The 24,742-nt window shown below is 43.4% G+C and overlaps 1 protein-coding gene across 1 annotated transcript in view; it reads left to right on the top strand.

Moving 5' to 3' along the window:
* Nucleotides 1-22,933, top strand: part of DAPK2 (death associated protein kinase 2) — a 73,451-nt gene extending 50,518 nt beyond the window's left edge. Inside the window, exons 4-10 of the mRNA XM_030578984.1 lie at nt 7,372-7,510; nt 12,511-12,640; nt 13,857-13,905; nt 14,327-14,353; nt 17,536-17,688; nt 19,829-19,874; nt 20,963-22,933. Of these exons, the coding sequence (XP_030434844.1) occupies nt 7,372-7,510; nt 12,511-12,640; nt 13,857-13,905; nt 14,327-14,353; nt 17,536-17,688; nt 19,829-19,874; nt 20,963-21,613 (1,195 nt within the window). The 3' untranslated portion in view covers nt 21,614-22,933. The remainder of the gene's footprint in view (nt 1-7,371; nt 7,511-12,510; nt 12,641-13,856; nt 13,906-14,326; nt 14,354-17,535; nt 17,689-19,828; nt 19,875-20,962) is intronic.
* Nucleotides 22,934-24,742: the final 1,809 nt, after the last annotated feature.

Genomic DNA, 24,742 nt, shown 5'->3' with positions numbered 1-24,742 from the left:
GCAAAAATCCCTCTCATGGGAGTTTATTCATTGCCAGGACAGTATCAAAATTCCTAGTTCCAACAGTAACCAATAAATTAGCTGTACATCTTCTGATCCAGTGGCACTTAGGACCTTCCCAATATTAGGGGCTTTATCTTATATATGCAACTGTGCCCCCACCACCACCAAAAAAAAGTGTCCCAATTTTTCACACTTGCAATCTGGTCCTCCTAGTGGTGCTTTACCCATTGATCTAGAAATGCTTTTCCCAAGGCAACATCTCTGGATGCAAAATGACAGAAGGGTCCAGCCAGCTATTTCTAACACTGCATTGCCCTTCCTACACCAATGGAAAATGAGTCCAAATAGTTGATATAGCCCCCTTTTGTAGGTAGATTGGGTTGTACTGCATGCCGTTCATTGACACACATTCTTCTGCCCACATTAATTTCTGCTTCTCAGTGCCATTGTCATTGTATGTGTGACAATTTGAAACTGAAATGCTTTGGCTTCCTGGCCTCGGATTGTAAACTCTGCAGGGCTAGGAACTTGTCTTACGCTGTGTGTGTGTGAGGTGCCAGGTAATTTTACAGTGCTCCAGGAATGATTAAATTGTTTGGATTATATACTTGGGCTGGGTAGGTGAGAGGTTTGGTTTGTGAAGCTGGTAGTAATCTCAAGGTGAGTACCACCGACATGCAAATAAATGTCAATATCAGGGATTTCCTTCCCTTTGTATAGCACAAAGCAGGGTAGGGAGAGAGGTGAGGAAGACCATGTAGAGGAGAAATGTCCTTCCACAGCCACACCACGGGAGCTCAGTTTTTGTAGCAATGGGGAGGACTTCGGCATTCACTACTCAGCACAGCATGTCTGCTCCCCCACCCCCATCCCAATCTGGGCAATGTAACACATAATGCAAAATGACCTAAGCAGCAGTAACTCTCTCTCCCTGTGTCACTGTAGCTTGCTGTGGAGGTGGGCATAGGCTGAGGTTTGGTAGGAGGCCTGCCAATGACATCCCAGCAGAGCACAGCCCTGTTCTTACAGTTCTATTGAGGAAGCATACACAGACACACAACATAGCTATGTCCATACAGGAGCGACAGTGTTGCCCAGGATGGTCCCACTGCACAAAGCAGGGGGGAGGGTATTAGAATAAGTAGCTGATCAAGCAATTTGACTGACCAAATGTATGTAAGTATTGGGTACTATTGAAAATCATCCCCTAAATGTGTCACTGCGACCTTTTTCGGATACATGCTGTAGCTGTGCAAACAGCTCACCGCATAATGGTGTGAAATTCTCCACAGGCTGAAGCTGGCAACTAGCAGCATTAAGTGGTCACATGCTGCTGATTTTAGTGGCTTCCAAGAGTGTCTGTTCCATCTCAGTACTGTTTGTCATCCACTCTGACGTGCTGTAACTGGTATGACATTGACTCAGAACAAGCCAATCATCACAACTTACAGATCCATAGAAAAGTCCATGCTGTGCTGCCTTTGTTGGAGCTGAGTACAGAACAAAATGTCTGTTTCTCCCCACATTTAAGAGATTTGCCATCAATTTGCTGGTTTCAGTGTCATTTTCAAGAAAATTTTGCAACTGTTTATTTTCGGTTACAGAGCCAAAAGAAATCCCCCACTCCCAAAATAATTCTGTTTTTTTTACAACAGGGGTGGGAGATGCTCAAAGCATCTGGGCTTGTCTACACACATACTAACTCCATAATAACTAAGTCATTTTGAGTTCAGACCTTTAGTTATTTGGGTGCAAGTCTATGAGTAGCCCCTCTTATTTCAGTGTAACTCAAGCTGGTAAAATAGATGTAGTTATTTCAGAGCGGGTGTGCATGTGTAGACAAGCCCTCAGAATCATCAGAGTTCAACAGAGCAACAAGGGAGTATGTCAAACGCCAGCCCCTTAAATCTATTCTAAAAGATGCCACTTTGAGGAAGCAGAATCCTTATCCCACAGGGAAATGGGGAACTGTAATGAGTGTCTGGCCACGCTCCTGATCTAGGGAAGTTGATAAATGATAAGCAGGGTAAAGCAGAGTGGAAGAATTACATGTGCATGCACGTCAGACACTTAAGGATGATATGAGTGGAAGTAGCTCTTTTAACAGGTAGAGGCTCAGTAGCTAGCTGGGTGAAATTCACCACGTGCAGAGGGCTAGCACAAAGAACACTACTTAAGGCTCATTGCCTAGGCCTTGTGATGGCCCTTTGCCCTGGAGTGAATTTCACCTGCTGTGCAAGGTCCTGGATTGAAGTCATGGAGGGAGAGAAAGGCTTCCTGTGTCTCGGAGTCCATGGCAGTAGAGAGCAGCTGTGCACAAGGGGACAAATTAGTATCATTCCCATCTCTGATCTGCGCGATTGACTGCAACAAAAATTAAAAAGGAATGAAGTTGGCCATTCCCCCACCTACCCATCAGCCTCTGAAATAACACATTGTCAGGGGCACTGTAAGAATGTAGGTGCCAGGCTAGGGGCTCATCAAACACCTTTTCCCCTTTAAGAGTAATTATTGAGTATTTGGAAAATAGTGTAATTTGTCTAATTTATTTTCAGCTTTATTTTCACTGAAACACAATGACCCAAATTTACCTAAATTATAAGCTTGTCAGGGCAGGGACTGTGGGTCTTTGGCTTCAAAGGCTGACTCAATATCCTTGATTGCGGAGGGGGGGGAGGAAGTTGGGGGAGGGGGATAGCTCCTCCCCTTTCCTATGAAAATATTGGGGGGTGTCTGATGTATGTTTCTGCCTCCACAATATTTTCCATCCACACAATATCTCATGGAGGGAAGACCTGGCTATGTTTCCACCCCGTGTGTGTGCACTGGGGCTGGAGGGGAAAGCAGGACACAGAGGAGGGGCTGAGGAGGCCATTGGGATAGGGTGAGGAACAGTGCACTGGCACATGGGCAGGGGGCTTCAGTGCACAGGGCAGTAGAGAGGAGAACACAAGGTACCAGCTGCTGAGGAACTGCTATAGGAATGTCAGTATGAACTTCCTGGATGCCCATTCCCAGCCTGTAGCCAGCTGTTGCCACCCAGTCTCAGTAGCTCCCCTTGTTCCACCTCGTACCTCACCCAGTTCCACCACAGCCCAGCCCCCCACTTGATTTATTCATAGGGTATTTACAGGAGGATTTCCAGTACCCTGGGGAGAGAGGTGAACTTATTCCCAACCAAAACTTGCACTGCTGTTCCTCCTCTGCAGACTAGGTTCCGTCAATGACAAGGGGACAGGAAGAAGTCTGCTAAGTCGGCAGCTGATACTTTCTACGTGCAGCTCAGCAGTTCCACAACTTGCCCTTGCACCTTGGGGTCACCCTGGGACTGCAGCTCTTTGTTCTGTTTCCTCCATTCTTGGCCTCTTGGGTCCTGCCAGCTCTCAGCCCTGAAACAACAGTCTGTGTTTGTGGTGGGTGTTGAAGTCTGTGTACATACAACAAAGTGATCAGCTGTTTCCAAGGGATAAGAGGATAGCATCACTCCCTTCTTACTAGCTTTTACTGGAATAGCCTCATGCTTCACAACCAGGATAAGGTGCCAGCTGCCAAATGCGAGAGAGAAGAAGCTGTGTGGAGGGAAAAACTGGAGATGTTCTTCTTGTCTAGGGTTCTTAGGGCAGCCTGGGAACCCACAGTCTGCTGTGTGTGCCACCAGTTCGAAAAATACAATCATACAGATATCCAAATGTTGTAACGTGTAGCTAGGGGTTGTGGTACAAAAGAGTAAGAGTGTTGAGAGCATTTTGCTGTGGGTTCACCTGTGGCTGTCTAAAGGCACTGTTTTCAGAAATGTTTGGGAAATCAGGTGCAGCTGAGGAGGAGTAGGTTCTTCTGCCATCTTGTCTCTTTGAGCTACAAGTTAGGTGATATATCTCTTACTGAACTAACAAAGGTATTTTCCCCCCTTGTGGCAGTATTTGGGTTCAAGTTACAGTTCTTTCCTTAGAGAAACATGGACCAAATGGTTAAAACACAGGTCTTTTAGTCTGGGCACTTGGATTTTAGTGACACCTGTGCAACTGACTTACCAAGTCACGTTGGACAAGTTACTTAAACTCTCTGTAATGTGGGGACAGTTCTTTCCTACCCTTCCAGAGTGTTGGAGATTAAATCATTACTGTTTATAATGATTCTTTGCTTCTTAGAGGATGCTATATTCCTGTGGTGTTTTTTTATGTTGAACTAGCTCTGTGAGGGGTTTTAGTTTCACTACCTCACAAATCTTCCATTTACATGTTTGTTTTGCCTTTGCATGCTCTATCTCAGAAATTTTCTCTCCACAGTCTAATTCCCTAAAGTCACAGCCTGAACCAAGCTCAGTGTGAATTATAATGAATAGGGGGCACTCACAAGAGGTGAGGGCACCCTGTTACAAAGCAGCTGCACCAAAGGTGAACTGATGCCGACGCTCACTTTTCCAGGCCAAGTCGTCCTTGGTGAGTGGGCTGGCGGGTTTCACGGAAGAAAAGCCCATAGGAAGAATGTGTGTTCAAACTGTAAAATTCCAGACGAGTTCATGACAAAGGCTCAAAATTCTGCTTCCTGGTGACAGAGCAGTGGTGCCTGCAAAACGGCATTGCCTGTGCGCGGTTTGTCTCTGTTCAAGGAAACGGAACCTATGTACACTTGGTAAACAAACAAATTGCTCCAAGAAAATATCTTGCTTTCTCCTCCCACCATCTATGCACATTCCAAGCACCTCTGAACTGGTCTGTGAGGCCCTAAAATCTGCTACCACTTGCCGGCATTCCCTTGCTCCTTAGATGTTCAATGTAGAAGGAAAACTGTATGTTATAGAACCTACCTGGCATGGTGTCAGTGCTGAGGATGTCTTTGTTAAACATCACCTAACATGAAGACGGAAGATCAAATGAGAAAAGACTGTATGGTGACGAGATTGAGACTAGTAGGAAGGAGGAGCAAATGCAGCTCTTGAAACAATAGTTGTATCAGACTCCTGGGTTATGTGAAGTTAAGTTTTGTTTGCCAACCATTTATTCATAAAAGCAAAAGCATTGAGCGACTCTTTCCCAGATCAGTATGCTCCATGTCCTTCCTCTTACTGCCTATAATTCTGACTATGAGGAAGCTGTGAAATACAACTGATAATCATCCTTGCTCAGCGTCGGTTAACACTTGTAAGTCGTTGGCAGGGCCATCCCTAGAAGGGTGCAGGGCCTGGGACATTAGAAACTCGGTGCCTATCTGCAGGCTGGTGCTCCCCCCCCCAGCTCTGCCCAGGCCACACCCCTGCTCCACTCCTTCCTCCAAGGCCCCATCCCGGCCCTGCCTTTTCACGTCCTGCCCCCGCCCCACCTCTTCCTGCCCAGTTCCACCCCTTCCCCCGAGCATGCTGCGCCCTTGCTCCTCACCCCGAGCGCCTCCTGATGACGCAAAACATCTGATCCACAGCAGATGGTAGGTGCTGGGAGGGAAGGGGAGGTGCTGATTGGTGGGGCCCGCTGGCGGGCAGAAGGCACTGGGAGGAGGGGGAGGTTCTGGTAGGGGAGGCTCCTCCTAGCCCTCCCTGCCTGCCTGCCTGCTGCTCGCCTCCCTGCTCACTTCCTCACCGCACTGGCCTGCCTGCCTCACCTCACCGTCCACAGGGCCCCCCCAAAGCACAGGGCCCAGAGTAGTCGCCCTGATTCGCCATACCCAAGGCATGGCTCTGGGCATTGGCTGTGGAAGAACTGAGTACACTTCATTGCCCACAGCAACTGCACAGGCTAAGAAACAAGCTCACGCCCAGGTCTCTGTTGTCAGGGCCGGCTCCAGGCACCAGCTTATCAAGCAGGTGCTTGGGGCAGCAGCTCTGGAGCGGGGCAACACTTTCAGGTATTCAGCAGCAATTCGGCCGAGGGTCCCTCACTCCCGCTCGGAGCGAAGGACCTCCCGCTGAATTGCCACAGATCGTGATCTTTTTTTTTTTTTTTTTTTTGGCTGCTTGGAGTGGCAAAACCCCTGGAACCGGCCCTGTCTGTTGTGTATTTTAACAGTGCTTTCATAGAGTTCTTGTTTGCACTTGACTTTCTGGGGCAGCTTTTGTAGCTGTGCCCAGAAGTTCACTCACTCATTTGGAAGAGGGTAGAATGGGAGTCATAGTCACATCATAAAAACTACTGCACAAGAACCTGAGCTCAGACAAGTGATTCCATGTGACCCTGCCGCTAAACAAATCAGCAGTAGGCACGAACAGCTATACAAATCATATTGCAATCAAGCTGCTTCTGTGCTGCTGCTCCAGGACTATTTAGCTTCAAGCATCTGAAACCTCCAGCCCTTAGTTCTTTTAGTGATATGTGGTCTAATCAGTGATGCCAGTGGCTTATTTTCCATAGTAACTGCTGGATCCTGAAATCTTTGCTCAGTGCTGAGTCCTCAGTAGGAATCCTTGAGTGAGTAACGACAGGATCAGGCGGGCTCAAAGGCACTCGGTATTTGTGCTCTGTACTAGAAATGATAAGTTGAAAGAGGAAGATAATAGCATAAATATCAGCCCTGTAAAATAATAGCACTAGAGATATTGGCTAAGTCATTATCTTGATCTTCTGCCATGTTGCAATATAGAAAACTGTCCCGAGGCTTATAATATAAGAAAACAAAAATGGCTGCAGAATTCTTGTCGGGGGTAAATATTTTTTTACTATTGGTCTGAAAGGTCATGATAGTAACTAGATTATTATTTTCACATTTCCTTGTTTAGGGGAAATGGCTTAAGGTACCTTCCAGGCTTAGTTAATTTGCTTATTTAAAATCTGGCACAAAATAAAAGTTTCTCTGTCAGTTACATATCAGACAAGCATTCTCATAAGGGTACTAATAGGTCCTTTATCCATGTCCTGGGAAAGGAAGCAGATTCTGTTGGCAGATCTCATTCCATCATACCATTGATGGTGAAAGATAAGGAAAACGTTTTTCATCAGGACAACAATATTACAGTTTGTTCTATTTCCTCCATCCCTATTAGAGTGGACAGTAAAAAAAAGTAACTTGTTAACAGGGCTTTAGTGTATGTATGTACATATATGTGTTTATATATTAATAATGCTGTGCATTTTATAGGACTCTTTAGGTGAGACTCAAAGTGCTTTACAAATGTTAATGCATTAAGCCTCTCAGCATCTAGTTTACAGTAGGGGAAGCTGGAGCATAAAGAAGTTGTGACGTGTTCAGTATCCCAGAGGAAGTCTGTGGCGGAACTGGGACTAGAACCCAGATCTCCTGACTCACACTTCAGAGTGGGCTTGTTCTGAGTGGGTAACATTTTCTTTGTTTGCCATTTTAACTACATGTATATTGATGTGTGTGTGCGCGTGTGCCTTACTCTGCTGTAGCTAACCCAAGGCTTCCCTGTATGTCTTGCAGAGTGTCTGGAGGAGAACTTTTTGACTTCCTGGCACAGAAAGAGTCTCTGAGTGAGGAGGAAGCAACCAGATTCATTAAGGAGATTTTAGATGGTGTTAACTACCTCCATGCCAAGAAAATTGCTCATTTTGATTTAAAGGTAAAAAATGTTGATCTAATTAAAAGAAATAATAATAGCATATGTTCTACAATGCAGCATGTGATACATTTAACAGTGATGGTACATAAAATATGTTTTGATAATAGAGAAGGTGGAAGAGTAGAATGCTTAGCTTTCTGGACTGAGGCTTGCTGTGCTGGATGGACGTGACAGCACTCAGTGGTAAGCAGAAATGGTATTTCCTAAGATTTTAGAGCAGGGGTAGGCAACCGATGGCACGCGTGCCGAAGGCGGCACACAAGCTGATTTTCAGTGGCACTCACACTGCCAGGGTCTTGGCCACTAGTCTGAGGGGCTCTGCATTTTAATTTAATTTTAAATTAAGCTTCTTAAACATTTTTAAAACCTTATTTTCTTTACATACAACAATAGTTTAGTTATATATTATAGACTTATAGAAAGAGATCTTCTAAAAACATTAAAACGTATTACTGGCACACAAAACCTTAAATTAGAGTGAATAAATGAAGACTCGGCACACCACTTCTAAAAGATTGCTGACCACTGTTTTAGAATCATACAATCCTAGAACTGAAAGGGACCATAAGAGGTCATGTAGTCCAGTCCCCTGCACTCATAGCAGGACTAAGAATTACCTAGATGATCCCTGACAGGTGTTTGTCTAACTTGCTCTTAAAAATCTCCAATGATGGAGATTCTACAACCTCCCTGGGCAATTTATTCCAGAGCTTAACTACCCTGTTAGGAAGTTTTTCCTAATGTCCAGCCTTGTATTTCTTTTAATGATGAGAATGAGAAATCAACGAAACCTTCATCTTGTGCAGGTCAGATATTTTAATTAACGCTACTATTATTTACTGGTTATATAATAGCACCCACAACGTGGTGGATGCTTTTACAAATGTATAGGAAGATGTACAGTACCTGCCCTGGAGAGCTCACAAACTAGTCACCATTATGAGTCCTTTTCTAAGTAATTTTCCTTTGAAATCGCTAACTCCATCAGAGCGAATTAGTTTGTGTACTTTTAAACATTAATAACAGTCAGTATAACATTTGCCTTGTAAATATTAGACTCTAATTCATATTCCCCCTTCTGGCAAGCATTTAATATGTAGAGACCCACTCAATCTGGGTTGCAGTTATAGTATGTGTGTTGTGAGTGCTACATGCTGCTTCCAGTCCTGTCCAGTTCATTTCTTTACCAAACATAGCACAGACTAAAACAGTGATTGTGTTTAGAATTCTATGAGGAACATTATTCTGAAACTACAGAGTTCAGACAGCTTCGGCAATGTATGTTTGACCAGAAAACAAGAGGTAGATTAGTTCAGTGGCTCTCAGCCTTTCCAGACTACTGTACCCCTTTCAAGAGTCTAATTTGTCCTGCATACCTCCAAGCTTTCCCTCACTTAAAAACTACTTGCTTACAAAATGAGACATAAAAATACAGAAGTGTCACAGCACACTAGTACTGAAAAATTGTTTACTTACTGATTTTTATCATATAATTATAAAATAAATCAATTGGAATATAAATATTGTACTTACATTTCAGCACAAAGTATATAGATCAGTATAAACAAGTCATTGTTTGTATGAAATTTTAGTTTGTACTGACTTAGCTAGCTTTTTATATAGCGTGTTGTAAAACTAGGCAAATACCTAGAAGAGTTGATGTACCCCTGGAAGACCTCTGGGTACCTTAAGGTGAACGCATACCTCTGGTTGAGAATCACTGGTCTAGTTAGCTCTGTCATTCCAACACCAAGTATCAGTTAGTTCAGAATATGACTGCTGACCTGCTTAATCATGCAGGTCACTGAGAGCACGTCACCCCAATGTTCCCCATATACTATCAGGTGAATTTATAGTTTTCAGTCCTTATCTTCAAAGCCTTTCATGGAACTGACCCAAGCTTCCTGGGAAACTGTCTCTGTCCATGACTGTGATCTGCCTAGACAATGATGTGCCTCTTGAACTAAGATTCTGTCACCCACAAGGATGAAACTCAAGCCTGGGAGACCGAGCATTCTCAGCAGCAGGCCTGCAGCTATGGAACTCGCTTCACAAACGTTGCCATTTTCAGGATTATGTACAAAACATGGCTCCGTCCCTCCTCAGAGCAAGGTGGAAGGTAGAGGAAAGACAGAGTTTGAGGAGACATGAGGAACTTTAAAAAGGGTAGGGGGGTGCCTAGAGTAGATCACATGCTGTTTGTCATTATTTTGGACCTAGAATTGTGTGATGCCTAGTTACTGCAGTGATGAGTATTACATGGACAGATATGTGCCTAACTTCTTTTCTTAAATATATATTCTTCTTGTTGCAATTGCATATATCCCAACAATTCAATACACTTCATCAAACTTCTGTCCATATGTTTGTTTGTTTAATGAGTGTGAGTGTGTTGGGGTTACCCTGAAGCCATATAGCCCACGAACAAAGGTTTACACTGAGCTTTTGAAAAATATGCTAACATTCAGTGATGGAATATTATTATGTGAACATAAATGAAACTTTTCCCAGGGTGAGTTCTGGCTACTGAAATCCACGTCCCATGTCAATAAAGTTCAGTTGTCAATAATGATGTTGGAAAAAGAGCAAAAAGAAAAGTGCATGTGGGGCTGAACAGACACCATTTCATAAATGCAATAAATAAATCATTGACAAGCCATTTAAAGCAGGATTCAAGATATCACTCATCTGGCTTTTATAGGACTATCTTTAGAGCTTCTGCAGTGCTTAGCCAGGCGTGTATTTTTAAGCAATAATCCAACTAGGGAAATGGAGATCCATAATTATCTTGTCACTCTTATCAATCTTGCCATTTAAAAAAAAAAGTGGCTGGGGAACATATAATAGGAACTAATTTGGAAAGGTGTTTTTTGTTTGTTTGGTTGTTGTTTTTTAGGGGGGCGAGGGGATGTCCAAGATTTGACTGTGGAACTGTCTGCAAAAACAAAGGCTGCTGAAGCCAAACAAACAAACAAACAAAACTCAGAACACAATGCCACTGAACAGCTGGAGATGGACAATACACCAAAGGAGGGAGGGGGATATAAAAGAGGGAAATCACATTTAAAATATTTTATAGCCATTATAACAACTGAAAATTCCTTTCTCCCAAGTGGCCCATAAACCCTAGCACTCTCCACAGAGATTCTGGGAGGGAAAGGAAGCGTAACTATATAACCATTTCTTGCTAATTCCTTACAAGCACTGATGATATGCTTGGCACTGTACAAAGACCGACAATAAAACTAGACCCTGCTGGGTGCAATATCAATAATAATGGCACTGTCATGCCTCTGCTAATGTTCTGCTGAAATCAGTGGAGTAGCTGAACATACTGGGGATGTTTTGCAGCAGTAAAGAGGATTAGATGGTGGGTGGGGAATGTGACATAATGAAAACGTTAATTATACTATGAACAAGGCAGACATGTACATGTATCAGGTATGTGACTAGAGTGAAGTGTTTTATTCCTATGATATTAGCCAGGCAACCACTTTTCCTATTGCTCCCCCTTTCCTGCTGGTCTGTTCTCATGACCTACTTCCAGCTGGTATAGTCCACACCTTGTCACTTGCTGAAATCCAGATGCAGGCCTGAGAACACCAGGGATCAGCTCTCTGTGGTGTAAATTGGCACAGCACCATTAATTGCAGCAGAACTGTACCTGTTTACATCAGGTGAGGATCTGCACCAAGATGCAGAGACGATGAATAGCGATGACTGTTGAATAACTTCTTGTTTCATACTGTGCTGCCTGTAGCACAAGTCTGTTCTAAATGGGCCTGCATCACATGGCAGCAGCATACACTGCTGGCAGCTGTATGCACTGAATCTTCAGAAGAAAACCAGCACAGTTAGCCTGGAGCTAAAATCATCTTAGTCCAATGGCTGTGAAAATAAATTATTCATGTAGCCTGTCTGCAAGTGTTATGCAGAATGAGAGTGTGTGTTAGCAGTAGCTCCTTGCACACGAGAATTAGTTCTGAAATGGTCAGGCAGCTGCCAGCAGGGAATCAAACTCTCTGACTGTTGCTTCCAGGCTATAATTAAAAAATGAAAATTTAATAGCATTGGAACTCTTCATCGGAGCTGAATTGTGCTAGCCATGCTGCTCTAAAAACTATAAAATAAAGGGGGACTGATAGGGGCTAAGAAAGTTAGTGGGGCAAATAATGAGTAGATACTGTGCAGAGTATGGAGTCGAACCTGCTGCTTAGGGACTGCTAATGGTTCTCTTTTCACAATTCTGTTGAGTTTGGCCTGGTGCTTTTGGTTGCATAACAGTCAGAAATTCTCCATGTGTTCTTAGAATAGCTTGTCACTAGAGGTGGGCCAGAATCTCCAATCCCAGCCCCTTCCAATTTCAGGGCCATTCAGATCCTCATCCCAGGATCTGAACCTACCCCACTGTTGTGGAAGGGACCAAGCCATGGTAAGCTCACCCTCTGTGTTGTTCTACCACGTTCAGCATGTCAGTCTCATAACACATCTAGCTGAGCCATGCAATTATTTACAGTTATGTGAATAACTCTAGTGTCTCATCATTTCCCTGGAAACCAGGTATATTTTATCTTCATCCTGCCATAACAACTGTAATTAACAAAATAAACACAGGCAGGCAGAGAGAGAAAGCAACTGGTGAAGAGAACAAGGAAGGTTCTGACTTATTAGGAACCAGGAAACACTGCAGCTTTTGTGAGAGAAAAGAATAAAGGCAATAAGTGAAGTGAATTATTGCTTTTGAGCAGGAGGCTTCAGACACTGAGGAGAGTTAATTTTGCTGCTGTCAAGTTCTGATTTGACAATGTCACATTACATAAATATGTTCAATTTATCAAAACAATGAAGTCTGCATCGCCAGGAGTAGGTTTGTGGTTTTAACCTGTTCTGCAGTATTGCAAACATGTACAAGTATGAAAAGGTGACTCAAGGAATACTGCTTGGGCTGATCTGTTAGCTTCCTAACAAATACTATAACTAATCTGTTTCATTATTTTTAGCCTGAAAACATTATGCTTCTAGACAAGAATATTCCCATTCCACACATAAAAGTCATTGACTTTGGCCTCGCTCATAAAATAGAAGATGGAGTTGAATTTAAGAATATTTTTGGGACACCAGAGTTTGTAGGTGAGTGTTCAAGCAGTTCCTTTGTGTTACAGCTTTTCACTGGAGAAGCCAGCAACACCTTCGTGAATTCAGGGAGAAGCCAGTAACACCTCCACCTTTTCAGTCCCCTAAAATTGCCACCCCATTGGGTGCACAGCATCTAGAGGGCTTGCTTGAATCTTCTCGGAGGAGCAGCTGAGTCGCACCTTCTGTAAACTATAGCTGTTGAGCTGAAGAGATCAGAGTGCTGTCAAATTCATGAGCTAGAGAAATAAATTCAGGGTTGAAATTTAGGAACCCCCTAGCACTAATCCCAGCTCTGCTACTTACTCTCCCTGTGGCAAGTCAGGGCCACTCTGCATCTATAAAATGAAGTAATATAGGTCTCTGTTGATATTACTGCTTTCTAAGTATAACTCCCTCCCATTTAACCTATTTTGGATTATAGCTCCTTTCCTTTCATTACTTCAGGCCGACTGTCATGTTGTGACTTCCTGATCACGTTTCTAACCTTGAGGTTTGCTTGTATTATCTCTTGGTCCTTATTGCCAATCTGAGATCTATTCAGTTTAATTTACTCTCTCTTCCGGATAATAAATGAAGCTGTTAAATAAACACTGATCCCTGCTGCCCTGTTATAGACACCTCTTCACTCCTCGATACTGTGCCATTTATCGCTTCCTTTGTTCAGTCCTCCACATGGATATTTTTCATCCAGAAGTTGTTTCTTCTACAGAAGCTACAGTAACAGCTGACAACAATAGTACTGAATGGTGTGTTGGCTGGAAAGAAACCTTGGGCAAGTTATGCTACAGTAGTCCCTGACTGACCAATTACTAAGTAAAGACTGGGCATGAGTGGTATCCGTTTATTGCCATTCTGAAATAATTTGGAAGAAAATGCTCAGATCCATCCACTTAGGGATGCTGTTACATGAAATAATTTGTTGTTGGAGGTATAATTAGTACTGTAGGTGGATTGTAATGTCTTCCTGTCCTTTATTGTTTGATCCCTTTTCATTCTCTATTGACTCTAAATTAGCTCTCCGTTTGGGAGCTTAAATTCCTGCCGCCACTCGCACACACCATTGTAGAACTTCAAACAGAAATTACCTCATATAATTACTGGTCTGCTTTTTACCAAGGACTAATGTAATTCTTGACCTACACATACAATTAATGTTGCTAAAATTAATTACTCACTCTGTTGCTGATGTTTGAATAAATGATTCTTACAGCTCCAGAAATAGTGAACTACGAACCACTTGGGCTAGCTGCAGATATGTGGTAAGTTCTCAACATTAACTTTTCTTCCAAGGTGCTTTACTGCTAGTTTCTTAAGGGTGCTCTATGTAAAATCCATTCTCTACATATCAGACAATGCTGACACACAGTAAAGAGCTGTTCTTTCAATCCTTCAATTTTTACCTGCTGTTATAGTAAACTTCTATGCTTCTGACATGTATCATAGCTAATTAGCCACCGTGAACCCAACATGACTTAAGACACCCATATAAAGAAACCCCAGATATCCATGTCTTTTGAGTCTGTATCCAAAATTCGTATTCCTTTTTATGAAGCACTGACTTTTACATAGGTTTTGTCTGACTGTTAATATCATGGTTCATCTGCCAATCTAGCAGCTATAATTGACTGATGTCACACACATGTATAAAACCTACAATTAGTTGCTCTTTTTGTTTTCTAGGAGCATAGGAGTCATCACCTACATACTGTAAGTACAGAATTCAATCCACTTGTATGGAACAGCTGTAAAAGTTGTAGCAAGCTAGTGAAAAGTAACTCTTATCAATCCCTTAGGGAAGGAGCTGCACAGCAGAAATGGGGCAAGGGATTGATGGACAAGTGATATCCAGAGGCCTTTTAAACAGAGAACGCAAAGAAAATTACGTGAAACTAAAAGAGAGGCGATAGGACCAATGACCAGCAAATGCCTCAACGAAGCTCCTGTACCTCTTATGTTTTTGGGTGTGGGATTTTCAAAAGTGGTTCCCAAGTGTTGACTGAACTCTGTTGCCATTGACGTCAAAAACCCACCAGCTTCAGTGGGAACAGAGTTAGGCCAACACCAAGCACTTTTTAAAATCCCACTTAAATCTCAGCCTCTCTAGCCCTGGGGTTCTCCTGGGTGGGCTCAATGGGCTACGTGCTGCAGACGTTAACCAGAGCTCCCATTGGCCTCGTTGGGAATTTTGCTTTAGCAAGCTTTGCAGCATCGGACCCAACAAAGCTAGAGAGGCTTAAAAGAGGAATCTCTTTGTGGTGGGCAAAGCAAGTGGAGCACAATTAAACACACCCACAAGCCATGCTGAAAGCTTTTGGATTATTCCCTGAGCTTAGACCCCGCCCACTATAAAAGGGCTGTAAGCTGACACCACAGTCGGGATGCTATGAAGTCCCTTATGCCCTGGGGTACCGTAAGGGGCACAGGAATACACTCCGAGACACATTATGTAGCCCACCAGCATCTAAAGAGCAATTCTAAAATTGTCCAGATCCTTGATCTTTATCTCCACTCTTCATGTCATCAGCAAATAAATACATGTGAACCTGATAGGACATCAAAGTCTTCATAAATTGCTATTTACATCTGTTCATAGATGGATGGGAAGAGAGACTGGATGTTGAGAAGAACCAAGCTAGAATGCTTACTCTGTGATTACAGTATTGCACAGATAGCCAGGTGTTCTGAGAGGCCTTCACCTTCCTCTGAAGTGTTGCATACACAGGCCTTTGCTGGAGGCAGGATAATACAGGGAACGGAGCAGTGCTCTGTTCCAATAGAGCAGTTCTTTTCTACTTATATACCTTGCTCTGTAGAGAGATAGAAACATTGATTTTGATTTTGCATTGTTCCAGCTGGTTGAAATTACCTAGAAACCTTCTGCAACAACTTTGTATTTAGAGATGGGCTTGCCCCATTAATTCCAGGTTGTTCAAAACAGGAGTTTTGTCTGACCCACCTCTACTCATACCTTAAATCTCCATTAGGAAAAAAAAAAAAAAGAAAGAGAAATGCAAACAATATGTCCCTGTAGATTTCCACTAATCCTGGCTCTGTTGTATCGCTATGTATTTGGGGTGTGTCACAGATCCACAAGATTAGTGCTATGCCCCCAGCTTCGGAACAATCTCTAGGGCAGTGGTTCTCACCCTGTTTACCATTGTGGGCCACGTCCAATACTGGCTGTGGTCCTGAGGATGTCACATGGCCGCCCCTGTATGCTGATTGGGCCACAAGTTGAGAATCACTGCTCTAGGAGGAACCCCTTCAGTGTGCCAGACCTGCTAGGGGTCTCACTCTTCCTCCAGAGTAAGTCAGCTGGCTTCTCCACCTCCTTAGACTGGACTTCTGGGCCTGCAGCACTCCTGCTTCATACTGTGAGCTCTGTTCGGTGAGTCCAAACGAGATGGATTCCTGGTAGAGACTTGTACGTTCTCCAGGGATTGATACACGTCTGCTAGCCTCTTCAGTGACATTCAAACAGTGTTGTGAAAACAGTAGGGTTTATTAGTCAACTGGAACATTGCATAGGAAGTCCTTAGGTTAACATAGAGAACGGAAGGTTAAAGCAAGACCATTCTGATCAGCCCAGAACCCCCAGCCAAGCTCTAGTGAACTCCATTTTTCAAGCTCTGTGTGTGTCTCAGTCTGACTTCTTTGGTCAGATACCAGGTGAGAACCCTGACTCCTTCCAGCAGCCAACTCTTACCCTCCACCTCATACCTCCCCAGTTAAGTTCCCTTTAAGCTGCACAGCCATGGAGCTGCCTATTAAGTCCAGTTAGGCAAAAGATCCTTGGTCACTGTGACAGTGTTGGACGATAAAGGCCTATTGTGAGCAGAATCACTTAAACAAGCAATTTCACTCCTCTTAGATCTGAAGGGTTTGATGCAGTTCTGTTTTGAGCCCACTGCATCCTGAACTTCCACTACCAAATTCCAAACAGGGAAGGCAAGAATAGTAGTAGTATTTTAATGGGATCAGTTTCCTTAGTATGAAGAACCCTTAGATTTCCAGCAAGAGTTATTTATACTAACTCTCTTGGCTAAGCATTCATGGTATTTAAAAAAAAGGAACTCTAATAGAAGTGCTTTAACCCCAGGTTTTTGTGGGACTGAGGTAAATATGAGTCTAAGATGAAAGATGTCAATTGCATTTGAGAGAGATGCCAAGCAGGATCACAGCCCTTTCCATGTAAAAGATTGCTGAATGGTGTTTTATGAGGATGGTTACTGCATTGTATCCTTGCACTTTTAAGCATGGAGCTGAACTCCGACAGAATTAGCTCTTTGTGTTCAATTTTATTGCACTGTAAGTCCCCTGGCTTGTCCCGAGGACTAGTTTTAATCAATGCCATGTCCCCTTCCCACCCTGCAGAAATCAGAGCAAGGCCACAAAAATATGAGCAATTAATTTTCTCTATCTATGTGGACCTGTTGGGCCCAACTCTAGGTGCATAGATTCTTGCCAGTGAACTGCAGGCAGAAAAGCAGCACAGGGCAGGAGTTTTTCCCAAAAGCCTACAGAGAGGCCACTAAACATGGCTTCTTTGATGAGAACTATGCGGGGACATTCCCTGACATAGCCTGTGGGTGTTTGTGCATGTACCCCCTGATACATTCATAGCAACTGGACCTCTCCTCCAGTGCGGATTATTCTTACCCTGGGTGGGTAGCTTGCTTATGTAGCCCACCAGCTGCTGCTTTTGTGAGTCTGTTTTGTAGCCATATATATATGGTGACCAAGATTTGAGCCTTTTATTCCAAATCTTCTTGGCTGCCCTGAACGAGAGACCCACATTCCAAGATTGTGAAATGACAATATTGGAATCATGTCAAAGTAACTTTATTTTTCCCCAATCAAAACATGATCCTCCTGTCTGGCCTATTCAGGCTCAGTGGCGCATCCCCTTTCCTTGGAGAAACAAAGCAGGAAACTCTCGCCAACATCACAGCGGTGAATTATGAATTTGATGAGGAATTCTTCAGTCACACCAGTGACCTGGCAAAAGACTTTATCCGGAAACTCCTAGTGAAAGACACGCGGTAAGTGAATGTACAGAAATGGCTGGCTGCCTTTCATGCCACCCAGGCAAAAATGAGCACGCTGAGCAGTTCAGAGGTTTCATTGCAGAGTAGGTCGCTGTCCCAGAGTGAGTCATTAAGTACAGGTGTATTGCTGTGTCCCTTGTAAATGTCTGTATACAGAGGCCCTAAAAATATGCCCTGTGCCAAAATTCACCAAATGTTGCAGAATTTGGCATGCATTTTCTTTCACCCAGTAGGGTGAATTGGTTTGGTTTTTTGTGAAGTGCAAATTACTGGAGTTTATTGGGTTTTAGAGGCTGTTCTTGTGTCTGGTAATTCTTACATTTTTGTTATTGCCTCTAATGACATCTCACAAGCCATGTGCCCTTGGTTGGTGAATATGTCTGTGTGTGAGAGGGTTGTTTTTTATATTCAGTGTTTCAAAAACATCTGCTTAGCATGGACAAATTCAGACTAGAAAATTTTGACAGTGAGTAATTAACCATCGGAACAATAAAGGGGGCCTGGTGGATTCTCCATCACTGACAATTTTTAAATCAAGGGTGAATGTTTTTCTAAGAGATCTGCTCTAGGAATTATTTTGGGGTAGTTCTATCAGACTGTGCTATACAGAAGGTCAGACTAGATGATCACAATGGTTCCTTCTGGCCTGGGAATCTATTAATCACATGCTAAAGCCTGCAGATTGGCTTGCAGAGATTGTCAGCAAACCAGCTCCTATGTGTTCACTTGGAGGCTTGTGTTCATCAGTCTCAAACCTCCAGAGGGACACCCTATCTGTTCACACCTATAAGCCACCATTTTCCCTTCGCTGTCTTCATGGAGTCCATCATCTGAGGCAGGATGGCTCTTATTCCAGGTCTGTAGTGGATGTTGGTAATTGCTCCCACACCCCAAGCCATATTGCTTCAAACTCCTTGCTCTTCAGTTGTCTTAGTGTCAAATATGCTCCCTTGTGCATCAGCTAGGTGCACCTGGCACTTCTCTAGCAACTATATGGGGCTTTTCCCCTACCTCATGTTGATTAGGGAACAACAGAGATTCTTTAGCTACTGCAATAGGGATTATAGGAGAGGGATCTCTGCTCCTGAAGTTTGTAATGATCTGGATGCAGCAGGACTACTTTGCCACACTTCCTGCACTATGTTGGGGTGGGCAGAGAGAGTAAAGGGCATCCTTGTGGGTTATGTGCTGCTGAGCCTTCTGAAAAGTCTATTTATACAAGTGGGAGTGGTCATCGGATGTCTCCTGAAAACAAGGTGGGAGGCCACTTGAGAAAGGTGTGGGAAGGCAGGTTACTAGGGTGCCTTCTAAAGACATCGGGGAGAAAGTAGATAGTGGGACTTGTTGGGAGAAGGCTGCCAGCTAGAGTATCTGTCCAAACACATCAGTAAACATTTCTACGAATCTCAGACCCCAGGATATGTTGGAGTCTGATATGAATGTTTTGCACAGGTTTAGCAAGTGCCTTTCAAGCCGGGCATATCAGGCATGTTGAAATCTGTTCTGTAACCAGCTACAAAGGCAATACCATGTTTATGCCCATCCTGCCTGAAGGTGATAGTGTACTGTTCACAGTGCTGCTAGGGTGTAGGAGAAAGTTAGATTTTCTGATTAGTATTGAAGCATCCCGCCCAGGAATACTACTTTCAGGAAGCAAGAGCTCCAGGGGTGACATCATAGCTCGTGAATTAAAGACCTTTTTGATTACATTAATCTTGTATCAATTGAGATAGAGAAAAAGTCAGACCGAGTATGTGCAGGAAGAATTCACTCATTAGGCATGTTAGACTAGTAAGACAGAACATATCATGAAACATTAGCAGTGTTTCACGTCTTGTTAACAGAACAATGAGAGAGGGAGAGATTTTCATTGAGTGTAAATGAAAATTAAGTAGAGCTCTGCTGAGGGTAGCACTGTATTAACACTGAAGACAGAAACCTAATTGTTCTGAACCCTGCTGCCCTACAGAGTAAAGTAGCCATGAAAGTTGTACCTCACTGTGAGTAATCCTGGCACTACTGGTGACAGTGTTATAGGTACAAGGTACAATATGAATGTGTTGGTTCATAAACACGCTGCGAGAAGTGTATGGTAAGCAGCTTGGCTCTCATTTAAGTGTGTGTTTCATTGCAGGAAACGGCTCTCAATTCAAGAAGCTCTCACTCACCCTTGGATAACGGTAAGCCCAAAGATAGTGACGGAATACGGGTAGTGCTTTTATAACAGGTGGACATTTGCTTCAGGATAAACTAATACAGAATTTGTATGGGAATTTATATTTCCACGCTAAAGCTATGTGCCTAAATGGCAAGAGAATTCATCATGGTTATGGCTTTCAGAAATCAGTTTGAACCAGACAGTGAATCTTAACCTCTCCATGTCTCACTTTCACCCATGAGCGAAGCAGGGAGAATACTCCCCTTCTTCACAGGTAAGTTATGAGAAATAACTCTACTAAACACTCTGAGATCCTTGGATTCACGACAAACAGTAGTAAAAATCTGTTCAATTCCTTCTAAAATCTTGGATTTCTGCAAGCCTTAATCATGACTTCTGTTGTTACAATAAAGCCAAAGTAGGGGTGACTGGAATATAAATAAATGGGCATACAGTATTCTGTATTAGAACACCATTTGTGTTGTTTTCATCTCTAATCACTGCATGGACACAAACCATACCTCTGGTGTAGTGCTTTCGGGTGTTGAGAGCTGACCATACCAAATGTGAAAACAAATCAGCTCCTTCAAAATGTCATTGGTGTAGTGAGTTGGAGCTGTCTGGATTTGCTTGGCATTTGGATTTGTGCGTGTGTGTTGTTTTGTTCTAAGCAAAGCTTGCCTCCGTAGATAAATCTCTTAGTGAAAATACATTTAGCAATCTCAGCATGGCAAATACAGATGTTTAAATACTGGATTGTTCTCATTTTGTTATGTATTGTACAAAACATTGAGTGGAGTGTTTTCAGGATTATTTTTTCCCCACAAATGTTGATGGTTTTGAGAATTTAACTGCACAAACTGTAGCATGCAAATAGTTCACAACCCTTTCATTTATTTACACTTGTCCCATGGGAATGAATGCTCAGTGCTTGTCCCATCACCCCTTTTATTTTAATCAAATGCATGAAGGAGAATGACTGGAAACGACGCTTCTCCCCAGCATTGTGGAAATGCAGTTTGCATCCCTTGTCTGCTGTGTAGAGTTGAATTTGTGCAATATCTTGCAATCTTGATAATCAATCTGTAATACTGGTTCTTCTGTCTGAAGACTCACCAGTTGATAGAAGAAACAAAAGTCCAAGAAAACAAGAAGGCTGAGAACAGTCAGATGAAGACAAAACGTCTGAAAGAGTACACTATCAAGTGCCATTCAAGTATGCCACCAAATAACACCTATGTCAATTTTGAGCGCTTTGCCCGGGTGGTAGAAGACATTCCTCTGATGGAACGTGGTTTCAGCACTCTGACTATGTCCCACGACTCCCTGCAGGAGGACATCGATGCTCTGGTTTCCATATATAATGAAAAAGAAGCTTGGTACAAAGAAGAAAATGAAAATGTGAGACACAAGCTTTCACAGCTTAAGTATGAGCACCGTAAAATTGAATCCCTGAAGAAGCATCTGCAGGATGACATCAAGACTGTAGGTTCTAGTCTTGCAAGTGTCACTGGGAAATACATTGATCTAAAGTCTCAATATGAATCTCTGAGTCAGGAACTTTCTGAGGAACTCAAGTGGATCCAGGATTTAATGAGTAGTTTTCAGCTGGAGAATGGAAATGATGCATGTGTGAATGGAAACTTTGGTTCTGTTTTCAACAAAGATACTAATGAATCACTAATGGAGCTGTTAAATAGATCTTGCTGTGAAGAATTCCTTGCAGGCTTGAGTCTTGATGTTGCAGAATCAAGTCAGTGATGGTTAATAGGCAAAAATCTGCATTAGAACCCCTATCTTGCTGTCTGTCTATCTCAGTGTGCAACAGTAAGAAATCATCTCAGTTTGTAACTTCAGAACAAAACCATCACCTATGCATTAAAACAGAAATATGGAAATGTTGACCAAAAGCCTATACTCTGCAGTGGTGTTTGTGCTGATGTTGTGACCAGCACGGTTCCTGAACCCTTAGAATTAGAAATCACTTTGTTTTAGGGCATGTGTAACCCTGCAGTTATTCTGCACTAACATTATAATAATATGTAAACATACAGGTCCAGAAAATTATTAGGTAATTCACTTGAAATGAAATAGTATTTCTCTCCTTATTTACCAGATTACATATGCTTTGAAGTCTATAAGATCGCCTGGTAGCATTCTTGTTTGGATGAGGGAAATAGTCTTGCAGACTTGCTGGGGATAATTCTGCACAGCAGATACTTAAAAACACTTATGAAGGTTATTGCAGCCCTTTAAAATAGAGCAGCTGATGCAGTGATTTATCATTTCACGCCATGAAAATAATAGCTAATGAAGGAAAGTTAAGGTTATTTGATAGGCTAATTATTCAGGATGCAGTCTCTCACTGTCATCAGCTGTTAGAACAGAGGTCCCCAAACTGTGGGGCACACCCCCCCCAGGGGGGTGCAGAGGAATGTCTGGGGGGCACAGCTGGGGGGCGGGGAAGGCTCCATCACCATCCCCAGCTGTGGGCCCGAGCCTTGGCCCCCTTAACCCTGTTGGCGTGCCTTACCCCTCTTCCCAGCCAGAGCCTTGCTCCCAGACCCAGCTAGAGGCGGGGTAGGGGGGAGGCACAGATAGGGACAGGGGGGCAGCATGAAGTAAAAAGTTTGGGGACCAGTGTTAGATACTTTTTAGTCCTTTAATGTGAAGTTCTTGCAATAAAAACAGGTACTTTGTTTCATGTACCAAAAATATTTTATTTGAAAGACAGAATGATAAATCTGTAATGGAATGACTGAAGAACTGTGTATGTATATTTTGCTGTGCAAATATTAGATTATTTATGAGGATGATGATCTATCAGGCAGTGTCAATAGACCTTTGACTTTTATTCCATAATAAGAAAGGTCTGTCAAAGGAAACAATTCATTGACTCAGTGTGGAGGAACTTGAGACTTATGTTTTTGTTCCAAAGGTCATTTTAGAAACTTCTGAAAAAGGAAAAAAAGTCAGTGTTTAAACTGAATAATGCACCGTTTCCCTGTGTTTCAAAGGAAAGGTTATTTGCTCAGGCTGTATTTATGTGCACAAATGTAACCATTTCACGTTTTGGACACAATAAATAGCCTCTTATTCACGATGCTGTAGTCTCTGATGGGGAAGTCTGTGACTGAAATGGGGTATTTAAACATCTGCTTAGCGGAGTGATTATAGGGCCAGATTCTCCAGCTGGTTTATGGTTCCTTTGTGAGGCTGAGGTACTGCAAAGGGACTGTAATCCAGTGGCAAATGCCCTGCAGAGAAAATGAATTCCCTGCTGGGCATCTGTACCACAGTTGTGTCTCTCCCACATGCACTCACTCACTCCTCCTTTCTCTCCCTCTGTTACCCGCCCCCTTGGAATGAAGGGTGTGTCATGGCCCACGAGGGAGTGTGGTGGATCTGTGTTTCACATGGCAGTCCTTGACTGGCATAGTGTCCCTCAAAGGAGCCGTTACCAGTGGTGCAACCTGGAGCTGCCTGGAAGCAGCTCTAACTTGCTTCGGAGCCAGGGTTGGCCCAAAGAATCAAAGAGTGGGAACTTGATCGTGCCATAGCAGGGCTACAATGCAGTAATCAAACTTGTTTTTAATAACCTGACATAAAGACTGCAGATTGTCAGAGAATATCTGTATGGCCAGTTCTGTGGTGCTTCCAGTGGAAGTCTCTGGGGGCCAGGGCCTTAGATTTGTACAGGGCCAGCTATTGCAATGGGACTGATGTGCATTACCACAGTACAAACAACATGCTCAAGCAAGGAATCCCTCCTCCCTGGGCTCTCAAGCTCTGGCACAGCCATACCATGTCTCAGGGTATGGCTACACTTGCACTTGGCAGCGCTTTGAAGTTTCAAGTGTGGTCGCAGCGCCAGCGCTGGGAGAGAGCTCTCCCAGCGCTGCATGTACTCTACATCCTCTACGGGTGTAGCTTGCAGCGCTGGGAGCCGCGCTCTCAGCGCTGTGGCACTGTTTACACTGAGGCTTTACAGCGCTGTATCTTGCAGCACTCAGGGGGATGTTTTTTTCACACCCCTGAGTGCGAAAGTTGCAGTGCTGTAAAGCGCCAGTGTAGCCATGGCCTCAGTGTTGCTTCTAGCAGCCCTTTGGAATTGGATGAAGTTGCTTTCCTTAAAAGGGTAAAAGTGAGAGGGTATGGCTACACTTGCAGCTGTACAGCGCTGGGAGTTACAGCTGTCTTCATACAGCTGTGTAAGGAAAGCGCTGCAGTGTGTTCACATTGACAGCTACCAGCGCTGCAGTGGCCACATTTGCAGCATTTGCAGTTCTGTTGGGAGTGGCTGAACAGGCATTCTGGGATACCTCCGAATACATCTGGAGGCCAATTACAGCATGTTTGGTGGCCACACTGGCGGAGCAGCGCTGCATCACCAGCGCTGCAATCGTTATACCCCAGGCAGAGCAGGAGTACAGCCAGCACTGCAGCCAGTGAGATGCAGGGCTGTATGTGCCTTGCAAGTGTGGACGGTGAGTAAGTTGCAGCGCTGTAAACCCTCCACCAGCGCTGCAACTCTCCAGTGTAGCCAGCAGCTTCAGGCAAACTCTCCAGACCTAGTGGCCAAAATCCCCCTTTTCAGATAATCATGCTCTGAACAAAGAGGAGGACAAAGGGAGAGATGATCTGTTAGACTTTTCTCTTTGTCTGACCTGCCCTGCCCCAGAAAGCCCACTCCTCTGTTCTGGAAAAGCTAATGATTTAAATGTAATGGAGTGCTGTTCATAAGATTATAGGAATAATCCTGTTTATTATTTTTATATACAAAGCAACAATGTATTCTCATTCAGTTCACAGAGCATGATGAATCAGAAAGTGCCATGTTCTCATAGTGACTTTGGGAGACTAGTGAAAAACCATGCTTATGTATATATT

The sequence above is a fragment of the Gopherus evgoodei genome, chromosome 10 (assembly GCF_007399415.2).
Source record: "Gopherus evgoodei ecotype Sinaloan lineage chromosome 10, rGopEvg1_v1.p, whole genome shotgun sequence".
NCBI classification, from domain to species: domain Eukaryota; kingdom Metazoa; phylum Chordata; order Testudines; family Testudinidae; genus Gopherus; species Gopherus evgoodei.
The sequence above is the reverse complement of the archived record's forward strand: the minus strand, read 5'-3'. Positions and strand labels throughout refer to the sequence as shown.